This window comes from Ischnura elegans, chromosome 6 (genome assembly GCF_921293095.1).
Source record: "Ischnura elegans chromosome 6, ioIscEleg1.1, whole genome shotgun sequence".
Lineage (NCBI taxonomy): Eukaryota > Metazoa > Arthropoda > Insecta > Odonata > Coenagrionidae > Ischnura > Ischnura elegans.
Window position 1 is genome coordinate 122460701 of NC_060251.1, and position 16524 is coordinate 122477224.

General features: G+C 42.2%; 1 protein-coding gene across 1 annotated transcript in view; it reads right to left on the reverse strand.

Annotated features, from left to right (window-relative positions):
- LOC124160087 (high-affinity choline transporter 1-like) overlaps positions 1-16524 on the reverse strand; it is a 215605-nt gene that overhangs the window by 117627 nt on the left and 81454 nt on the right. The window contains exons 4-5 of the mRNA XM_046535807.1: positions 12340-12495; positions 11074-11222 (exon numbers count right to left, since the gene is read on the reverse strand). Of these exons, the coding sequence (XP_046391763.1) occupies positions 11074-11222; positions 12340-12495 (305 nt within the window). The remainder of the gene's footprint in view (positions 1-11073; positions 11223-12339; positions 12496-16524) is intronic.

Sequence of the window (16524 nt, forward strand, 5' to 3'; positions counted from 1 at the left end):
TAATCGTCCTCATAACTGACCTCTTAGATGGGAATGTCTGTCAGACAATAGACTGAAAAATGGTCTAAACCTATTACGCATATTCTAGAGCAGTGTATTTTCCAAAGAAGTTACGCATATCCTACGAACGCCAACATTCTACGGTAGATCAGATCATATAAATTAAGTAATAGAGATAGAATGCAGAACTAATAGACTCAGAATGTCGTTTTTTCCGCGCTCAATAAGTTACTATAACTGCAGCGTTAGAAGTTTTAAATAGGTTAGTTGACTTGTAGTATAGCCTCATAACTTATGTATTCCTTAAAGTATGTTTCTGAGTTTTCCCAGTATTCCTAACTTCATGTTTTGCATGTTCTAGCATCATAGGCAGTTTTCCTTCCCAAGTCGTTTGCAATTTTTGCCTTTGCATTAATGTGGAAGTATAATTTGTTCGCATGCGTAAAATTTTTATGTCCGCGTGGTTCAGGGGTTCCGACTCATAAAAAATGCTGGGGGTCCATACCGGGGGCGGGTCTCGCCCCGGGAAATTTTATAAAAAGTGATTTTTAAAGTTTCTTTAAAACATTTTAGAAGATCAACATTATAACCCTGAAAACTCCACTCTTGATGACTTGACATTCCGAGGAAAATCGACAAGCCTGACACATCTTTTCCTCTCGCCCATAACGAATTTTTGAGGGGGCTCGGGCCCCCTCAGGCCCCATGGAGTCGGCGCCACTGGTGTGGTGTGCATGTTGCATGCTGGCGGTTGATCACTCCCTGCCAAACACCCCAGATGTGGCTTACTATGTAGATACCCAAACATCACTTCAATTGCGATTTCTCTTTGACTATCTCGGTGTAGTATTTCACGTGTGTGATGATGGAGAGGATGGGGAAATTGTTTAGGAGTGGAATGTAATTGGCATTGACCTTGGTGAATGCCCCTTCGCTCGCATTATGTCGATTGAGTGCGAAAAGAAAGTGGAAGGAATATCGAAAGGGAAAGGGCACGAATCATGTCAGTCGTCGGCTTTGACCCATTTCCACACGTATTGCAGGATCCGTTCATTTGCCAGCAATATCATTCCCGTATTCGGCGCAGCAATCAGTTAATTCTACAAAGCATTGCCTTGCCGACCCACGCTGAAGTTCGCTGTTGGCCGTTGTTGCTGGATCAATGCGCATGCGTATAGCAGGAAAAGGAAAACTTTAAATTTTATCGTGTCAACGAAATTATTTTTATGTATCCGGGAGGCTTTTCACCAATTTATGTATAATAGGAGATCTTAAATGAGTAACATCACCCCTTATTTTAATTCATCAGCCGCAGCGAATCATTCAGAGGGTATTTGGCAGGGGTTCAGCTTTGGATAACACCATTACTGAGTACACTTGGTGTGGCATCAAGGAATAAGAAAGCATATACCTATTCTCTGATAAGGCGGGAGTATCGCTATTTGACGAAGACTAACAAGTACTGGTAAGTACGTTTTCATACAATTCCATGGACTATGGGTACTCCGCAGATGCGCTATCAGAGAAATCTGAAAATAATTAACGGCCAGATGTTAAAAGAGGTTTATTTTTTGCGGGGTTAGAATTATAATGGAGCGACAGCGAAGAAAAAGGAGAAAATAAAAGTATTCTGAATCTCATTTGTTTCTTCGTACTAGATAAGAAGAAAATAAACCATCCTGTCTTGGCTCAAGGAAGCGACTCGAAGTTAGTTTTCCTGCTGTCTGCAATGTTTCGTGATTATTTTCATCAACAAGGACTGAAATTCCGTTGCCATAGCAGAAATGGACAGTTAAAGCGTGACGTCACGACAGCCACGATTGCCATGAAGATAGCTATCACTTTTTTCCCAAAGCATTCGAATTTCAGCAGTTTGTACCATAAGGAGTTTTTAAACATTGCAATTCTGATTTCAGTTGTTCAGAGCGTGTCCGCTACTCACACAATTTCCACTCTGAGTTTGGTGTCAACTTTCGACATATTATGTAAAACTAGCGATGGTCGGATCGGGTACCTCGGATGCAAATATCCGCGGATATTGCCCTTCATCGGATAAATCGGATACAAAGTCGTGGATATGGAAATGGAAGACATCGGATCTGGATCCGAAATTTTGAATAATAGCTTCAGTGAACGCAACGCGCAATAAGGGTGGAAAAAAGTTCCGATTCTATCTTGGAATGCGCCGTCGCATGCGATTCTACTCATGAACCGTTTTGTTTGAAAGCTCTCGCAGAGGTTACGTAGGAGAATTTCAGCCGTGGAAAATAAAAAAGGCAAATTACGACTGGCACATAGTGCGACTCTTCCCAAGAGATTGAACATTCATCGGGGGAATCTCAGAGGTAGGAATTTGGAAATGCATTTGGATCCGAAAATATCCGATCCGAAAGGTCCGGCTCCGAAAATCAAGGATCCGATGAAAATCCTGGATCCGTCCACCCTGTTTAAAACATATACGAACTTGCCGGCCTGGGTGGCGGAGGGGTTAAGTCCTCACCTGCCAACTCAAAGGTCGCGGGTTCGAGTCCCGCCTGGGTAAGTTATCATTATCCAGGGCATGGATGTATGTGCACGTTTGATTGTTAAATGTTATCTGAAGCCCCGATGCAAATGCCGAATAGTAGTGTTTTCGGAGAATCGGAAATAAATGAAACAAAGAAAACTATTGTTACCGGAGCAGACGTAAGGCTCTTCCACGTACTAATGACGCTTCACATTGGCCCCAACTGACTTGATAAATGAACATCGGGTCAGCGTGTGCAATTGTGATGCCTTAAATGGAAAATGTTGCTGATAAATAAGTAAGTAAGTAATAGTATGAAATGAAATCACTATTTATTTATATGGCGCGTAGTCCACTTACTAGTGTAACTATCGAGACGAATTTGTTAAATGTGGTACTAATTAATCTTACTTTAATCACCTTAATCTCTTCAAATAAAAAGATTAAGTTCTAAAATAATAAATAATGATTAAATATGCCGATTATATACTCGCTTATATACGGCAAAATAAATAAATGTTCGATTTCGCGAATTGACGGATGATATGCGAAACGAAATGGAATGTTTTCCATGGGAAAATTAAATTCCATTCGTTTCTCGGTGGTGGAAAGACGAACCCTATTCCTATCTCCAATGGTCGTTTCTGTTTGACCTGGAAATAAATTAGGATTCTAATATGATGTTCTCCGCGTCCCTCTGAAATATATCCATTCTCAGTTGCTCAAGCAATATAATCCTAGCGCGGAGCCTTCGAGTCTATATCGGTTACCCGTTTAACATCTTTGTGACGCTTTCTATACGACCGTAGTAGAGTATGACATACTGCGCAGCTTCCCCAACTGTATTTCATGCCGTTCGTGGATTAATTCCTTCTGCTCCGGATCTCATAAATATGCTTGATTGATGTGCAAGGCGTGGGCCGACGAATGTGAAATAGACCTCCCTTTCATTTTCTCGTGTCTTTATGTGTCTTGGCAGTCGCACTTGTTGATGTTCATCTATGAAATAAACCAGTGGCCTTTTCAGACGTCACACTCTTTCCTGGGTGTCGGGTCATAATCTTCCAAATTCTTTCATTATTTTTCTAGCGTGTGTTTGATTTAGCGTGTTATTTGGCGAGCCAAAAAGGTGTTCAGCGATCCTGCAAAAATCATCCCAATTCATTTTATAAAAACCATCCCATAACCCGGAAAACCATCACCAAACACCTGTGGAGATTTAGTGTTTAAAGACCAAAGGAAAGCGATGACTGCAATTGTGCGGAAATCTTATGAACTTTATATCGGGTGTAAGATTGGTGACCAAGACAAATCGTGGGCCCCTAAATTCTGTTGCAGCGGTTGCCATAGAAGTCTTTGTGAATGGGTTAACTGGGGAAATCGTTTCCTAAATATCAGAGTGCCAATGGTTTGAATTGAACCCACTTGCCATTTAACGGATTGCTATTTTTGCGAAACCGACACTATGGGTTAAAAAAATCCTGAAATGGTTTATCTGAATTTAGCGTCAGCAATTTGCCCGGTGAAGCATACTGATGCTATTCCTATCCCTAAAGCTCAAGCTACGAGCACCCTCGATGATTCTGATATCTTCGTGAACGAAGCTACAGCGGAAGTGGAAGCAGGTCCTAGCCACCGAGATGAATATTACAGCCCTATTATAGAATAACCCCGGATTAGTCAAAAAGGGCACCTCAACCCATAACACGAGGGAGATGGAGCAATACAAGTTTTAGACTTACCAAAGGGTAAAGCACAACTTCTTGGCTCGCATTTGCAGCAGTGGAATCTTTTGGCCGATAGTGTGAATGTTTCTTATTACAGAGGCAGACAGTCAACCCTTACTCAATTTTTTTCAGCGGATGATGAAAATGATGATCTGATTTTCCGCACTGATATTGAAGGACTGATGAGGAGATTAGCGATTAAGAATGATCCAGACCAATAGAGGCTATTCATCGACTCGTAGAAGTCAAGTTTAATGGCTGTTTTACTGAACAACGGCCACGATTTACCTTCGGTTCCTGTTGGATATGTCACTGTTTTAAAGGAAACCCATATTCCAGATTTTTGTAGCAGCTCTTTATAACACCTCCTAAACCACTCGTTTACCCCCTTCCCCTCTTATATTTTGTGTTATATTAATCCTTTACAAAATAGAAACTAGGCAATAGGGTGAACAGTGTATTCATCCCTTAAAAACTTCGCCATTAGCTAACATATCATATGTCATAAAAAACGAAGAAAAATTGTTATTTTAATGTTTTTTAAAGTTTTTTTTTCAATTTTCACCCCTAAATCTTTTCAGCCCCAGTGAAGTTTGTATCTATCTTGACCCTGATAGCCGAAGAACGTCAGTTTTTCTCAATCAGAAGCAGATAACATTAGTAAAATTCCCTTAAAAAGCGATAAGTTTAGATAAGGGGTTGTTTTCCCCAATTTAGGGGTTGCTCGTAAAAATGGAGGGTGATAGAAAAAAAAGGAGGTCCTTTTCGGATTCAGCGACCCTAAATTAGCCAGAAACACCCTAAATTGTAGCCAGGCAATATTTGTACTATTTTTTGCAGAATAGTGTAATCTCGGAACGAATTTATAACATTAAAGTTAAGGAAAATTGAAAGCTGTGTAATTTCTAATTGAGTGTATTCATTCAGGTACATTAGCAAAGGTGGCGTTCATGAAGAGGAAGGAGCTTCTGATAGGATCGTTATGGAAGAGTTTAAGGAAAAGTTAGTGAAGAGTTTGATCTGGGGTGTAGCTCTCCACGGTGCGGAAACGTGGAAACTGAGAAAGAAGACGAGAGAAGATTGGAGGCATTCGATATGTGGGTGTGGAGAAGAATGGAGAATGTGAAATGGACGGAAAGGAAAAGAGTTACGAAAAGCTGGTTATGGTTGGCGAGGAGTGGCAGCTTTTAGATGAGATACGGAGGATACAGAAGATATGGATGGAGCGAATACTTAGCGGGGAGGGGATGTTGAAAATGGTGTTAGAGGGTAGAATGTTAGGGAAACGAGGGATGGGAAGGAAAAGAATAGGATTTTTAGATAGATTGAAAGAGAGAAGGCCTTACAGTGAATTGAAGAAGGCAGCGCTGGAAGGAAAGGGAGGTTCCCAGATCACTTCTTTAGTAATCGATGGAAACCTACCACAATCGGTAAAATACTATAATAATAATATTTCATGTACATTATACTTTAAATGTTGAAAAAGGAACACTGTTGTGTGTTTTTTATCGCCCTAACTCACCTGCGTCGATCGAAAGAGTGGCTGGTGATGAAAGCGCGACTTCCTGCGGTCTCAGTCAGTGCATTTCCGAATCTGGCGGTTGCAGTAGACGGATGCACCGGCGCGGCACTGCATCAGATGGCCCTGGGTGCCAACACAAGTGGCCAACACAACGCCCACTCCCTCGCCGCCACTCTCCAAAAATCTCTTCCGGTTTATCACTGATGTGCATCCAACACACCAACAGTTTCCCATCTTGTACTTCGGTCCAACCCTGTTGATAGGCCGCTAAAATCATTGCACTCAACGTCTCACGCGCAACCGAAGGTTGGTTGATTGTGGATACGCGCGGGTAGAGCTCACTCCGGGATAAGTCACTGGCGTAAGATTTTCACGGTTATACTCCGTGTGCTCGGGTTATGATTGGCGGTGACGGAGGGTCGATTAACTTTGCCTCGTAAGATAGCGTGCTTGAAAATGTCCGCATTACTATTGGGATCGGTATTATAATGTCTCGTGAAGTTTTTTCGTAGCATGTAAACAACAGTGAACGATGTCTTTCACTTGAGGTTGGTCGTCTGTTTTACTAGATGTTATTCTAAATATGCTTCTTCATGCTTTTAACTTTCGATTATTTCGAGGTCACGGCAGTTCCAACGAGACCTTGTGAAAACGGTCCCTACCAAGTCGCGCGAGCGAAAATTTTCAAACGCAGCAAAGTTGCTGACCAATGGTAGATAGGGTCTGCAAGAGATCAGGATAAATGCTGAGAGTGAGGACAGAAGTGGAGGGAAGGGGTGAGTAGCTAGCGCCCTCTTCAGTGTACACATCGCATCTATCGAGTGACGTGGAAAATTTGAACACCAATCAGCACACGAGGAAAAATTAGGCACATATCAAAATTAAATACCGCAAATATTAAAATGCTTTTAACTTAACTCACGTATGAAAGGTCACTGAGCTTGCCTTGAATGATTTTTCTTGAATGCACTGCGCTAATGGTGCGCCAATCGTACGCAAGATATTGAGAAGATCGAGCTATGTTGGTCGCTCATGGAAGTGACGTCACCCGCCCACTACTCTCATCTAAACCCTAAGGATAATTCAGACGACTGTCTCTCAGCGCGCCTTGTCCTTATCTATCTGATTCCCACACTTCACGCGTGCCATTGGCCGGAGTGCATCTGAGGTTCCGCGGGCGATACTGCGAGGCCTGGCTCTAATGGACCGGGGCAGCGGATGCTGGTGGCGCCTCCACGCGTCCCTTACGTAAAGCGTCCGTCGTTATGTAAACATGTAGCGTGTATGGAATGAGGCCAGTAGTCAGACGAAGACAAAGGGAGAATCATATTTCGAACCCATCGCAAGGAAAGAAATATTTGTGGCAGTGAGCATATGAGATCCGGCGCAGAAAGGCTTTATCTGTTAACTTAACAAAATACAAAGGAAAGCTGCCAAGTACTCATTACGATGGAAAATCGTTAAAAAGTGCTACGGGCATACAGAGAGCGTCACACAGATGTTAAGCAATGGGGTGGGGGTCGATAAAGAACTGGAGGCCGCGCGCAAGGCTTACTTAGATTGCTTGAGAAGTTGGGAATGAAAATCTTTTATAACGGCGCGGAGAGCATAACCTTATAACCCCTCTTTAATTCCAGGCCCCACTGAAACGACAAAGGAAGACAGATATTTGGCCAAACGGATTTATTTGGAAATTATTTGTTCCCTGAATGATAAAGGAGGCTTTGATAAACGCGAGGCGGAACTCAGTACGGGCAATTCTTTTATTGATCTCTGCATTTCTCCAGGGTTTTCTTCCGCGTCAGGTTGTTGGTTGATTGACAACAGTTTCGCTGGCTGTCCTGCCAGCGTCTTCAGGTCGAAGGTGTCGGCTGTTCACATTCAATAATAAACGCGCCGAAGGCGCTGTCTCGCTGTCCCGGTGAATTCCTTCACCCTAACCAGCCAGATTACAGGAGATTTCAATTTTTTGCGCAATTGTCTATGTTGTGTGGGTAGTGTTTTGTTTGTGTGAGCAGAAGCTTATAACTAATATGGAATTTCACATTTACATATTGAAATTAAATGAGTAGTGTCGGCTGTTGGTTTCTGCCTCGCTTATATACTGTAGGCTGGATGGGAGCTGCACTGTGATTGGCTGTCTGACTGGGTGCTTCTCTCTGATTGGCTCTCTCTTTGATGACTCTTTTCCATGCGCTGTGAAGGAAGTATCCGTCTTCTCTATTGAAATTCAAAAAACACCTTTGAATTTCAATACTTCGGAGAAGACGGATACTTCCTTCACAGCGCATGGAAAAGAGTCATCAAAGAGAGAGCCAATCAGAGAGAAGCACCCAGTCAGACAGCCAATCACAGTGCAGCTCCCATCCAGCCTACAGTATATAAGCGAGGCAGAAACCAACATATGCAGATGCACAATCTGGTAGGGATTCGATCGATCACGCCGTGAGTATCATATTAATAATAATTAATGCGAGTAAAGGTGTGTGGGGGGGATGATTGTCAGCGGTCGATGACTAGGGCCAGGGGTGGATCCAGGAATCTTTTTTTTCTGGAGGAGGTGAGAAAGGTAAAGGGTCTTCTACGATTTGGGAAAAAGAGCAAGAGATTACAATTACTGTACGAAGTATACTTTCAATTTTAATGTAAAAGTAATTAATATAGCGATATAAATATACATAATACCGACAGTTATCTCGATAAGAATTCCGGCTCACTATCTGTAGTGTAAGAATGGTTATTCGACGGTTACAACCGTTTAGATTAAAAATTCCGTTTTCTTTCCGCAGCGGTGCACAGGCGCACAGGTGAGGCATCACTCACGTGAATTTGGTGGTCTTATCATGTCGGAAAGTGCCTTTAAAAAAATTATAAAAATCGGTGTATTGGTCTTCAACATATTTGCAGGGGCATCCATAGCGGAAACTTCGACGCTCCCGTTTGGATCTCTCCTTTTGATTCTATTGTGGAGGAAGAAATCTATGCAATGCTAACTTTGACATTTTTTGTGGAACCGCCATTTGGCGCACGGGAAAGAAATACACACGGTTAGAAAGCCGCATTTTTCTTAAGTAAGTGAATAATGTTTTCGCGCCCTAAATTTGTGAATAAATAATGAGAATTGAACTTCTAAAATACTAATTCAAAGCATTTATTTTGTGAATAGACTCAGAAAGAGATGCCAAACTACATCAGCAATACTTGTGGTCGTTAAGGGGATCATCGTCATCTTGTGGTGTTCTGACCCTCGGCAGGTCCCCCGCGCCATTGCAGTCTCCATTCCCTCCTCTTTCCGGCCATCTCCTTCAAGTCTCCATATCTTCCAATTTTTATGTTTTCAATGAACTTCAGCCTTCTCCTTCCCCTCCTTCTGATCGCTTCCACCGTTCCCTCCAAAGCTACTTTCAAAATTCCATTCCCTCTCATCAAATGTCCCAGCCAGTCACCCTTCCTTTGATTTATTTTGTCCATCAACGTTCTTTTCTCATCTATTTAATACTCACTCATTCCTAACTCGATCCGTCCACCGTATTCCCTCCATCTTCCTCCAAACACACATCTCAAACGCCCCAATCCTGTCCCTGTCTCTCTTCCCCATCGTCCAAGTCTCACATCCATACATAAACATACTCCACACATAGCATTTCACCAATCTCTTCCTCAATTTTAATTCCAGTGCCTTGTTACACAAGGCTCTCTTCTTCTTCTTCTTCTTGAAAACTTCTTTCGCCATTTCTATCCTTCTTTTTATTTATCCTATACTTTTCCAGTCTTCAGTTAACAAAGTTCCCAAGTAGCTGTAGCTTCTCACATTCTGTATTTCACCTTCTTTTGTCTCCACCCTCATACCATCTACATTTCTCACTTTTATCATTTTAGTTTTCATAACGTTTATTTTCATTCCATTCCTTCCTCCAACGCTGTTATCAATATCTGCAATGACTCTGTGTCCTCGGCTAAAACCACCATATCATCAGAAAATATAATGCATCTTATTTTTACTCCACCAATACTTATTCCCTCTTCTCTTTCATTCAATGTCACACTTATCATGTCTTCAACATACATATTGAACAGAGTTGGAGACAAACAACATCCTTGCCAAACCCCTCTACCTAGCTCCACCCATTCAGTCCTGTTTTCATTCACTTTCACTGCTGCCTTTTGTCCCAAATACAATTCTTTTATTAGTCTTCTTTCCTTCCAGTCTACTTTCTTCATCTTCATAATTTCCATCAGCTTCTTCCAATTTACCCCATAAAAAGTCTTTTCCAAGTCTATAAAACACAGACTTATTCCTTTTCCTCTTTCCATATATCTCTCACCAACCATCCTCAGTAGTCCTATGGCATCTCTCGTCCCTCTTCCTTGCCTGAAACCAAACTGCTCCTCACCAGGATTTTCTTCCATTATACTTTTTAACCTTCGATTTAGCACTCAGTACATTTTTTTGTTCCAGCCTTTTTTGGAATTGGTATCATCACAATCTTTAGGAAGTCTTTCTGCCATTTCCCAGTATTATATATTTTGTTGCACAAATGCACCACCTCATTCATTCCCTCTTCTGTTAAACATTTGAAAAATTCCATTGGAAGCTCATCCCCTCCAGTAGCCTTCCTATATTTCATTTCCTTCATTGCCTTCCGCACTTCAGTATTGATGGCCCTTTAAACCCATCCTCTGCCTCCCATTCACTTTCTATATCCAATTCTTCAGGTTTTTCATCTGTTGCATATATCTCCTCCACATATTCTTTCCATCTTTTTCTTACTTCCACTTGTTCGCATATAATTTTACCTTCCTTATCTTCAACCTCTCTAATTCTTGCTTTCCCTCTCTTTCCCTCCCATGTAATATCTTTTACCTTCTTATACGTTAAATCATATAATTTAAGGGGATAGTAAGTCGAAAACGCTAAAATTTCAGCATTTTTTAAATGTTTTTCCAAAATTCACCGTTTAATACGTGGAAAACGAAAATCGATTGCAAGAATAAGAATTTGTATTAATTTTTCTTTCCAATGGTATATGTTTCAACTGTATGCGACCATTATCACTAATTAAAATAAGTAAAATTGAAAAAAGGTCTGCTGGAACTATTAAAAAAATTTACATGTATTTCTTATGGAAAGTGGTCAGGGTGCATTCCAGGGCCTCATGGGCCCTACTTCATCATATTCTCACCGTTTAAACCTTCCCTGGACTTACACAAACATTTTAAAACCGAAATTAGCCAAATCGGTCCGGCCTTTCTCGAGTTTTAGCGAGGCTAAGGTCGAGCCATTTCTTTTTATTATTATAGAGAAAATTGTGACTCACGAGTCCGAGTGTGACAAATGACACTTGCGCTGCGTCCGTGTAGGCGACGCTGAATAGTCCGCCGAGGAGCGTGTAGATGGCAGCAAAGACGGCCGTGCCCACCACGGACAGTGACCAGCTCATGTCCAGCACCACGGCCAACGCAGACCCTGCGAACGAAGAGTGCAAGCGAATTGAGGAACGCCATGCGAAATCTTGTTCAATCAAACGTAGACAGCCTCTCTGCCTTCACGATCGCACAAGATTAGTATTAATAACACTGAGGACTTCTCTACTTTCCCTTTTTCAAGGATTACTGTGGAATGCCTCGGAAATAAACGGCAAAAAATACAGCGCCATGACTGCTTTGCTATAAAAACAAAACCCACCATTTACATACTCTCTCTCAATTCGGCTCCCTTAGACAGAACTCTGCATTCCTTAGACTCCCTTTAACTCTGCATTCCACCTCGAAGGGGGGGGGGGGGAGGAGACTGGATGGTTTGCGCTGACGATTGAGTCGAGGTCTCTCAGGATATATGTTTTTGTGCCAGGAAACATCTACATTACGTGGTGGTGAGGTTCAGTCGGCTTTGTCTCGGTGCGTGTGTTCATCTGACGGTGACAGAATTTTCTTTTTGAGAAGAGGCTCCGGATAGCCCCGCTTCACGAGGGCTTGGAGAAGGTGTTGTGTGGCTTCTTGATGTGGGGAGGGTGAATTATTACAAATGCGGTGAGCAGTCATGAAGAGATTGGCATAGGATGGAAACATTGGCACTCCTAGGCATCTTAGACGTGTGTTGTTTTGGTAATTAAAAGCATTTTTGGATCGAGAGAGCTCCGTCAGCCGGACTATAAAGCCGATGGATGGGGAAGGTCTTCGCTAAAGGAAGTGGTGTAAGGAATGGAGGTGTTCCTCGTGAGGGATTGACGAGTTAAGAGCACGAGGAGGTTGCGCCCGCTGGGAATGAGTCCAGATTGCCTGGATGATGCAGAGTCTTTGATGAAATAAGGAACGGAAGGGTCAAGTGGAGATGCCTAGTGGTCTCCTGGGCCTGATATCCTGTAAGTGGGGGAATTGGAACTTTGACTCGGCCTGCGTCGCTGGGATGGTTTAGGCTTTGAGGTGAAATTGTGGTGTTTTGGAATGAGCGGGAAGCAATGTCTACGGGTGTTAGCTGAGGTCCTTAGCCAACCTCTCTTTTTGCAATGAGCTTGGCTAAGGTTTCGGCAGAGGCGGCAGAGTACTTAGCAAAATATTTGTCTCAATTGAGAAACGCGACTCACCGAGGGAGGATAGTACGGCGGCACTCCGCAAGATGTCTCCGAGGATGGCGGGGGCGGAGACGAAGGCCCCGACGCGAGGCCCGAACCTCCGCTGAATGGGGTCCAACAGGGTCTCATAGTCTGCGCTCCGCATTGGACCCGAGAAACACAGTCCCCCTGCAAATAATTTCCCATTTATCAAAACACTCCCGTGCACATCGAGCTCTACAAATCGAACGTTTCCGCTCAACCTTAAACAAGTGACTACGAGTGATTGCGCATCTCGCCATATTGAGAAGGACCTCCAGAATTGCGTTCCACTGTAAATTACATAAACGCGAAGTCGCGCAGCGTCGAAATAATTTCTTTCTATTCGGATGAGAGAGGGACTTGGCAGATTGGACCTTAAATGACAAAAGTTTTATCCACTCCAAATGCATGCAATGGTTACTTCCCAATTCATGTTATTAGGAAGTCGACCCGCACTACTTCCGCTGCTCTTTACTTCATAGCGCCCAGCGACATTCGATTGTTATTCAGTTTAGTGCGTGGCCACCAAGACCAATCACTGACTATTGAACTAACCTCGCCCATCTTCAGCTGATTATAGCCACTGTTGAAACAAGGGCTGTCCGGTTGAGAAATTCCTGAACCGTTTCACAGTCCTGAAGAAACACCGTTTCATTTTGACTAAATTTTGTTTTATTTTGACCCGGGTTTTTCCGCTGGACCGATTTGTTTCCATTGAATTCATTTTTGTCTGATCAATTTTTTACTGAACTTATTTTTTCCTAGGAACCCAAAGTTTAATTATAAAGAGAAAATTTCTAAGTAATTTTTCCTCATTAAGTTGTACGCATGAAAATGCGTACTCACGATGATGCAACCGTTGGCAATGTATTTTCCGATGTCATCGACACGCCCATTAAGGAAGTAACTTAGGGCTAAACACTTTCGGATTCGGTGATTCTTATTCTATCGTAGCTTTCTAGTAGATACACACGTTAACAGAAGTTTCGCCACCCGCCCTCTCTACTTACATTTCTTACCCAAGGTCCCGAAACTAGTAAGTGAACAGCACTGACAATGACGTCACAAGTGGGCGATAGCTTTTGCGTTTCCACATGCCGTGAACTCACGACAGATCGGTCAAGGTTGCTATTACGTCGCCAATCAAAACATCCACTACAAAGTCTTTTCGTTAACGAAATGCGCTTTTGGGCGGTCGAAAAGATAAACAACGAAAGTAACTACGTGTGCACTGTCGTTTCCAATAATATGCAGACACCCACGAGCCCCACTGAACTGATGGAGCCGGGTCGGTGAAAACTTGGAAGGTTGGCACATGAAGCAACCTGCATCCTTAGCCTTCGCGGCACCAGGAGTCGACGAGGACGGACGCAGACGCGACCAGGCTGTAGTCAAACTCCACGAGCAAAAGGCCGAGTGGATTTCATATTAACGGATGGCACAAATGCACTGAGGAGACTGCCTTCTGCGCACGCGTTGTGCCGTCGGGATTGTTTCCCTTCCGGCTCCGTGGCGAGATTTTTCCTCTCTTTGGCCTCACCATTTTTACGTCATACGTGGCTCCGCAGCCGATCAGGTCCATCCTTAGCGCGGAAGTTGCGGTGAAGAGTTCGAGTAGGAAGTAATCGTAATTTATTCATTTTTTACGAGAGGAATTTTTAACATTAACACACACTGTGCAGATTACACAAGGAAAAGTTAATATCAAATATTTCTAAACGGCTTGGTAATCAAACGATGACTCTATCTACTTTATCACATTCATTTCGAAACAGATCCATTCGCGTAGTGGAAATTAGCGGAATTGATTTGAAAAATAAATTCTTAACACTATTTAATCCCACGACTATCAATAATTATTCATTTATGACCGAAATAATGGTCACCTATGTCTACAAAATTTTTATCCAAGCTCATGCGTGATTTTACTGTGGTCATTTTTATTTGGGTTAAAATGGCAGAATTTCCACCTTGCTCTTATAGCTATTTGTGAGACAGATAGTGAAATATTAAAACTAATGCGGAAACAGCAGAAAAAATAAATTAATGGGGCCTGATAATGTGCCCATGGATGCATTGAAACTAGGGGATGAAGCAATAGTTTCTTAAATTAGAAGACTTTTTTTAGTCGCACTAAACAATATGGACTTGCTATCCGACGGGAAAATGGCAACCGTCATAACCATTTTCAAGGGGAGTGATAAAAATAATAATAATAATTTGTCTTTATTATACAAGCGAATTTAGGACAGAGTTGTCCTCCCTTACAATTAACTTGTTAGACATTCACAAACATCCATGCCCTGGATGGTAGTCAAGCCACCCAGGCGGGATTCGAACCCGCGACCTCTAGGTTGGCAGTCGGGGACTTTACCCCGGCGCCACCGAGGCCGGCCGGTGGTAGGTAGGTAGGTAAAAATAAGGTAGGTTAAATTATAGACCAGTAAGGTTAACGTCAGTCGTGTGCAAATTAATTGAAAAGGTTATCGCCAGGTACTTGCGCGAATTCTGGGATAAACATTGTCCGGCTATTCTTGTATCAGCGTGGTTTCAGGATGGGCTTTTCTTGGGAGACCCTGATACTGAGTTTATCGGAAGACATTGTTAAAGTTCTGGATCAAGGTAGTGAAGTACATATGGTGATAATTGATTTAAAAAAGTTTTGATACCGTGCCACAAGTTCCATTGGTATGGAAAATAAATAGGCTACAGATAGATGATATGATTGAACCATGGATTAGGGATTTTTTAAAGGTTGATCCCAGAGGGTAAGAGTAAACGATGGTGTGCGATTTTTTGGGGGGAACTCCAAAACACGCCTTTTTGAGGATGATTGCATAATCTACGAAGGATCGAAAGCAGTGAATACCGGTGTACCCTTCAAAATGACTTAGATAAAATATCTTCATGGTTAATCACCAACAAAATGAATGTTAATGCGAGAAAATGCCAAAAAATTACATTCACGAGAAGAAGAAACAAGATCGTTTCGGGAAAATATTGCCAACTTCAACGATTTTAAATACTTGGGGGGGTTGATTTGACATCCAAACTTGAATGGGGAATGTATGTTGACCAGGTGGTGGGAAAATCCATAAAACTCTGCATTGGGTCTTGAGAAATATAAAAGAGAGTAAAAAAGAAACCAAACAATTGGCCTGCATGACTATGGTTCGACATGTATTAGAATAAGCTACTTCAGTGTGGGATCCCCATGGTTAAAATGATACTTTAAACTCTGAAACACTACACTACACTCAGTGGCGCAGCGAATGGGGGAACCCCCCAGAGCTCAGAGAAATTTTTAAGTTTAATCCATTATACTTAATGGATTATTATTACTTACAGAATAGTGTTGGGATTTATCAAATATCTCTCATAAAGCGGTAAAACTAGTCATTTTGAACCGTGAATCTTAAATATTTTCTGGAGGAGGCCCCCGCAACTCCCACTTACCCTGGCGGGTATGCCATACCCCATACACCCCTAAGTATTAGTCGCGCCTAAAACCCAACCCCCCCCCCCTCAGCCTTAGTTCTTAGCAGCGCCCCTGACTGCACTTACCCGCAATCAGTGCGAAATTGGACTTTCATTGAGTAAATAAAGCACCTTGAAAATGCAAGAGAAGTCGTCTTCCGAAACGTCGGCTTATATGAAAGAATTAACCTGGTTGGAAACCAGAGAAGAATTCATCAATACGAATCACCAGGAGAAATTAAAATAGTTTATTAACTATAAATGGGTTATGTGAGGTCCGCAAAGCCTTTACAAAAGGTCGAGGTTGGAAGGAAATAGGTCTAAAGCTGGACTCGCCGCACTTCCTGGGAAGGAACGATCATTAATTCAAAATTAAGTTCAAGAAACAGAAAATCGAGATTTTGTAAGAAGTCTTCCTACGTAGAGGAATAAAGGGGTGAAGCAGCCTACCAGAAGATCTTTTTATGAATTTCCCCGTAAATACTACAATTTTTAAGAACCAGTGTTCATCGATTCTTGGTTGACGTTTATTATGGGGAGTTTGAAATTTGGTTATATGGGTCAATCTTCATTTGTTAGTTGTATGATATTAGAATTAATGTATTTTTTATACTAGGGATGTATTCACAGCTTTTTTACTTTCTTATTGCATAGGTTGACTTTTCATTCATTTGCTTCAATCTACAATAGCCTACTTGC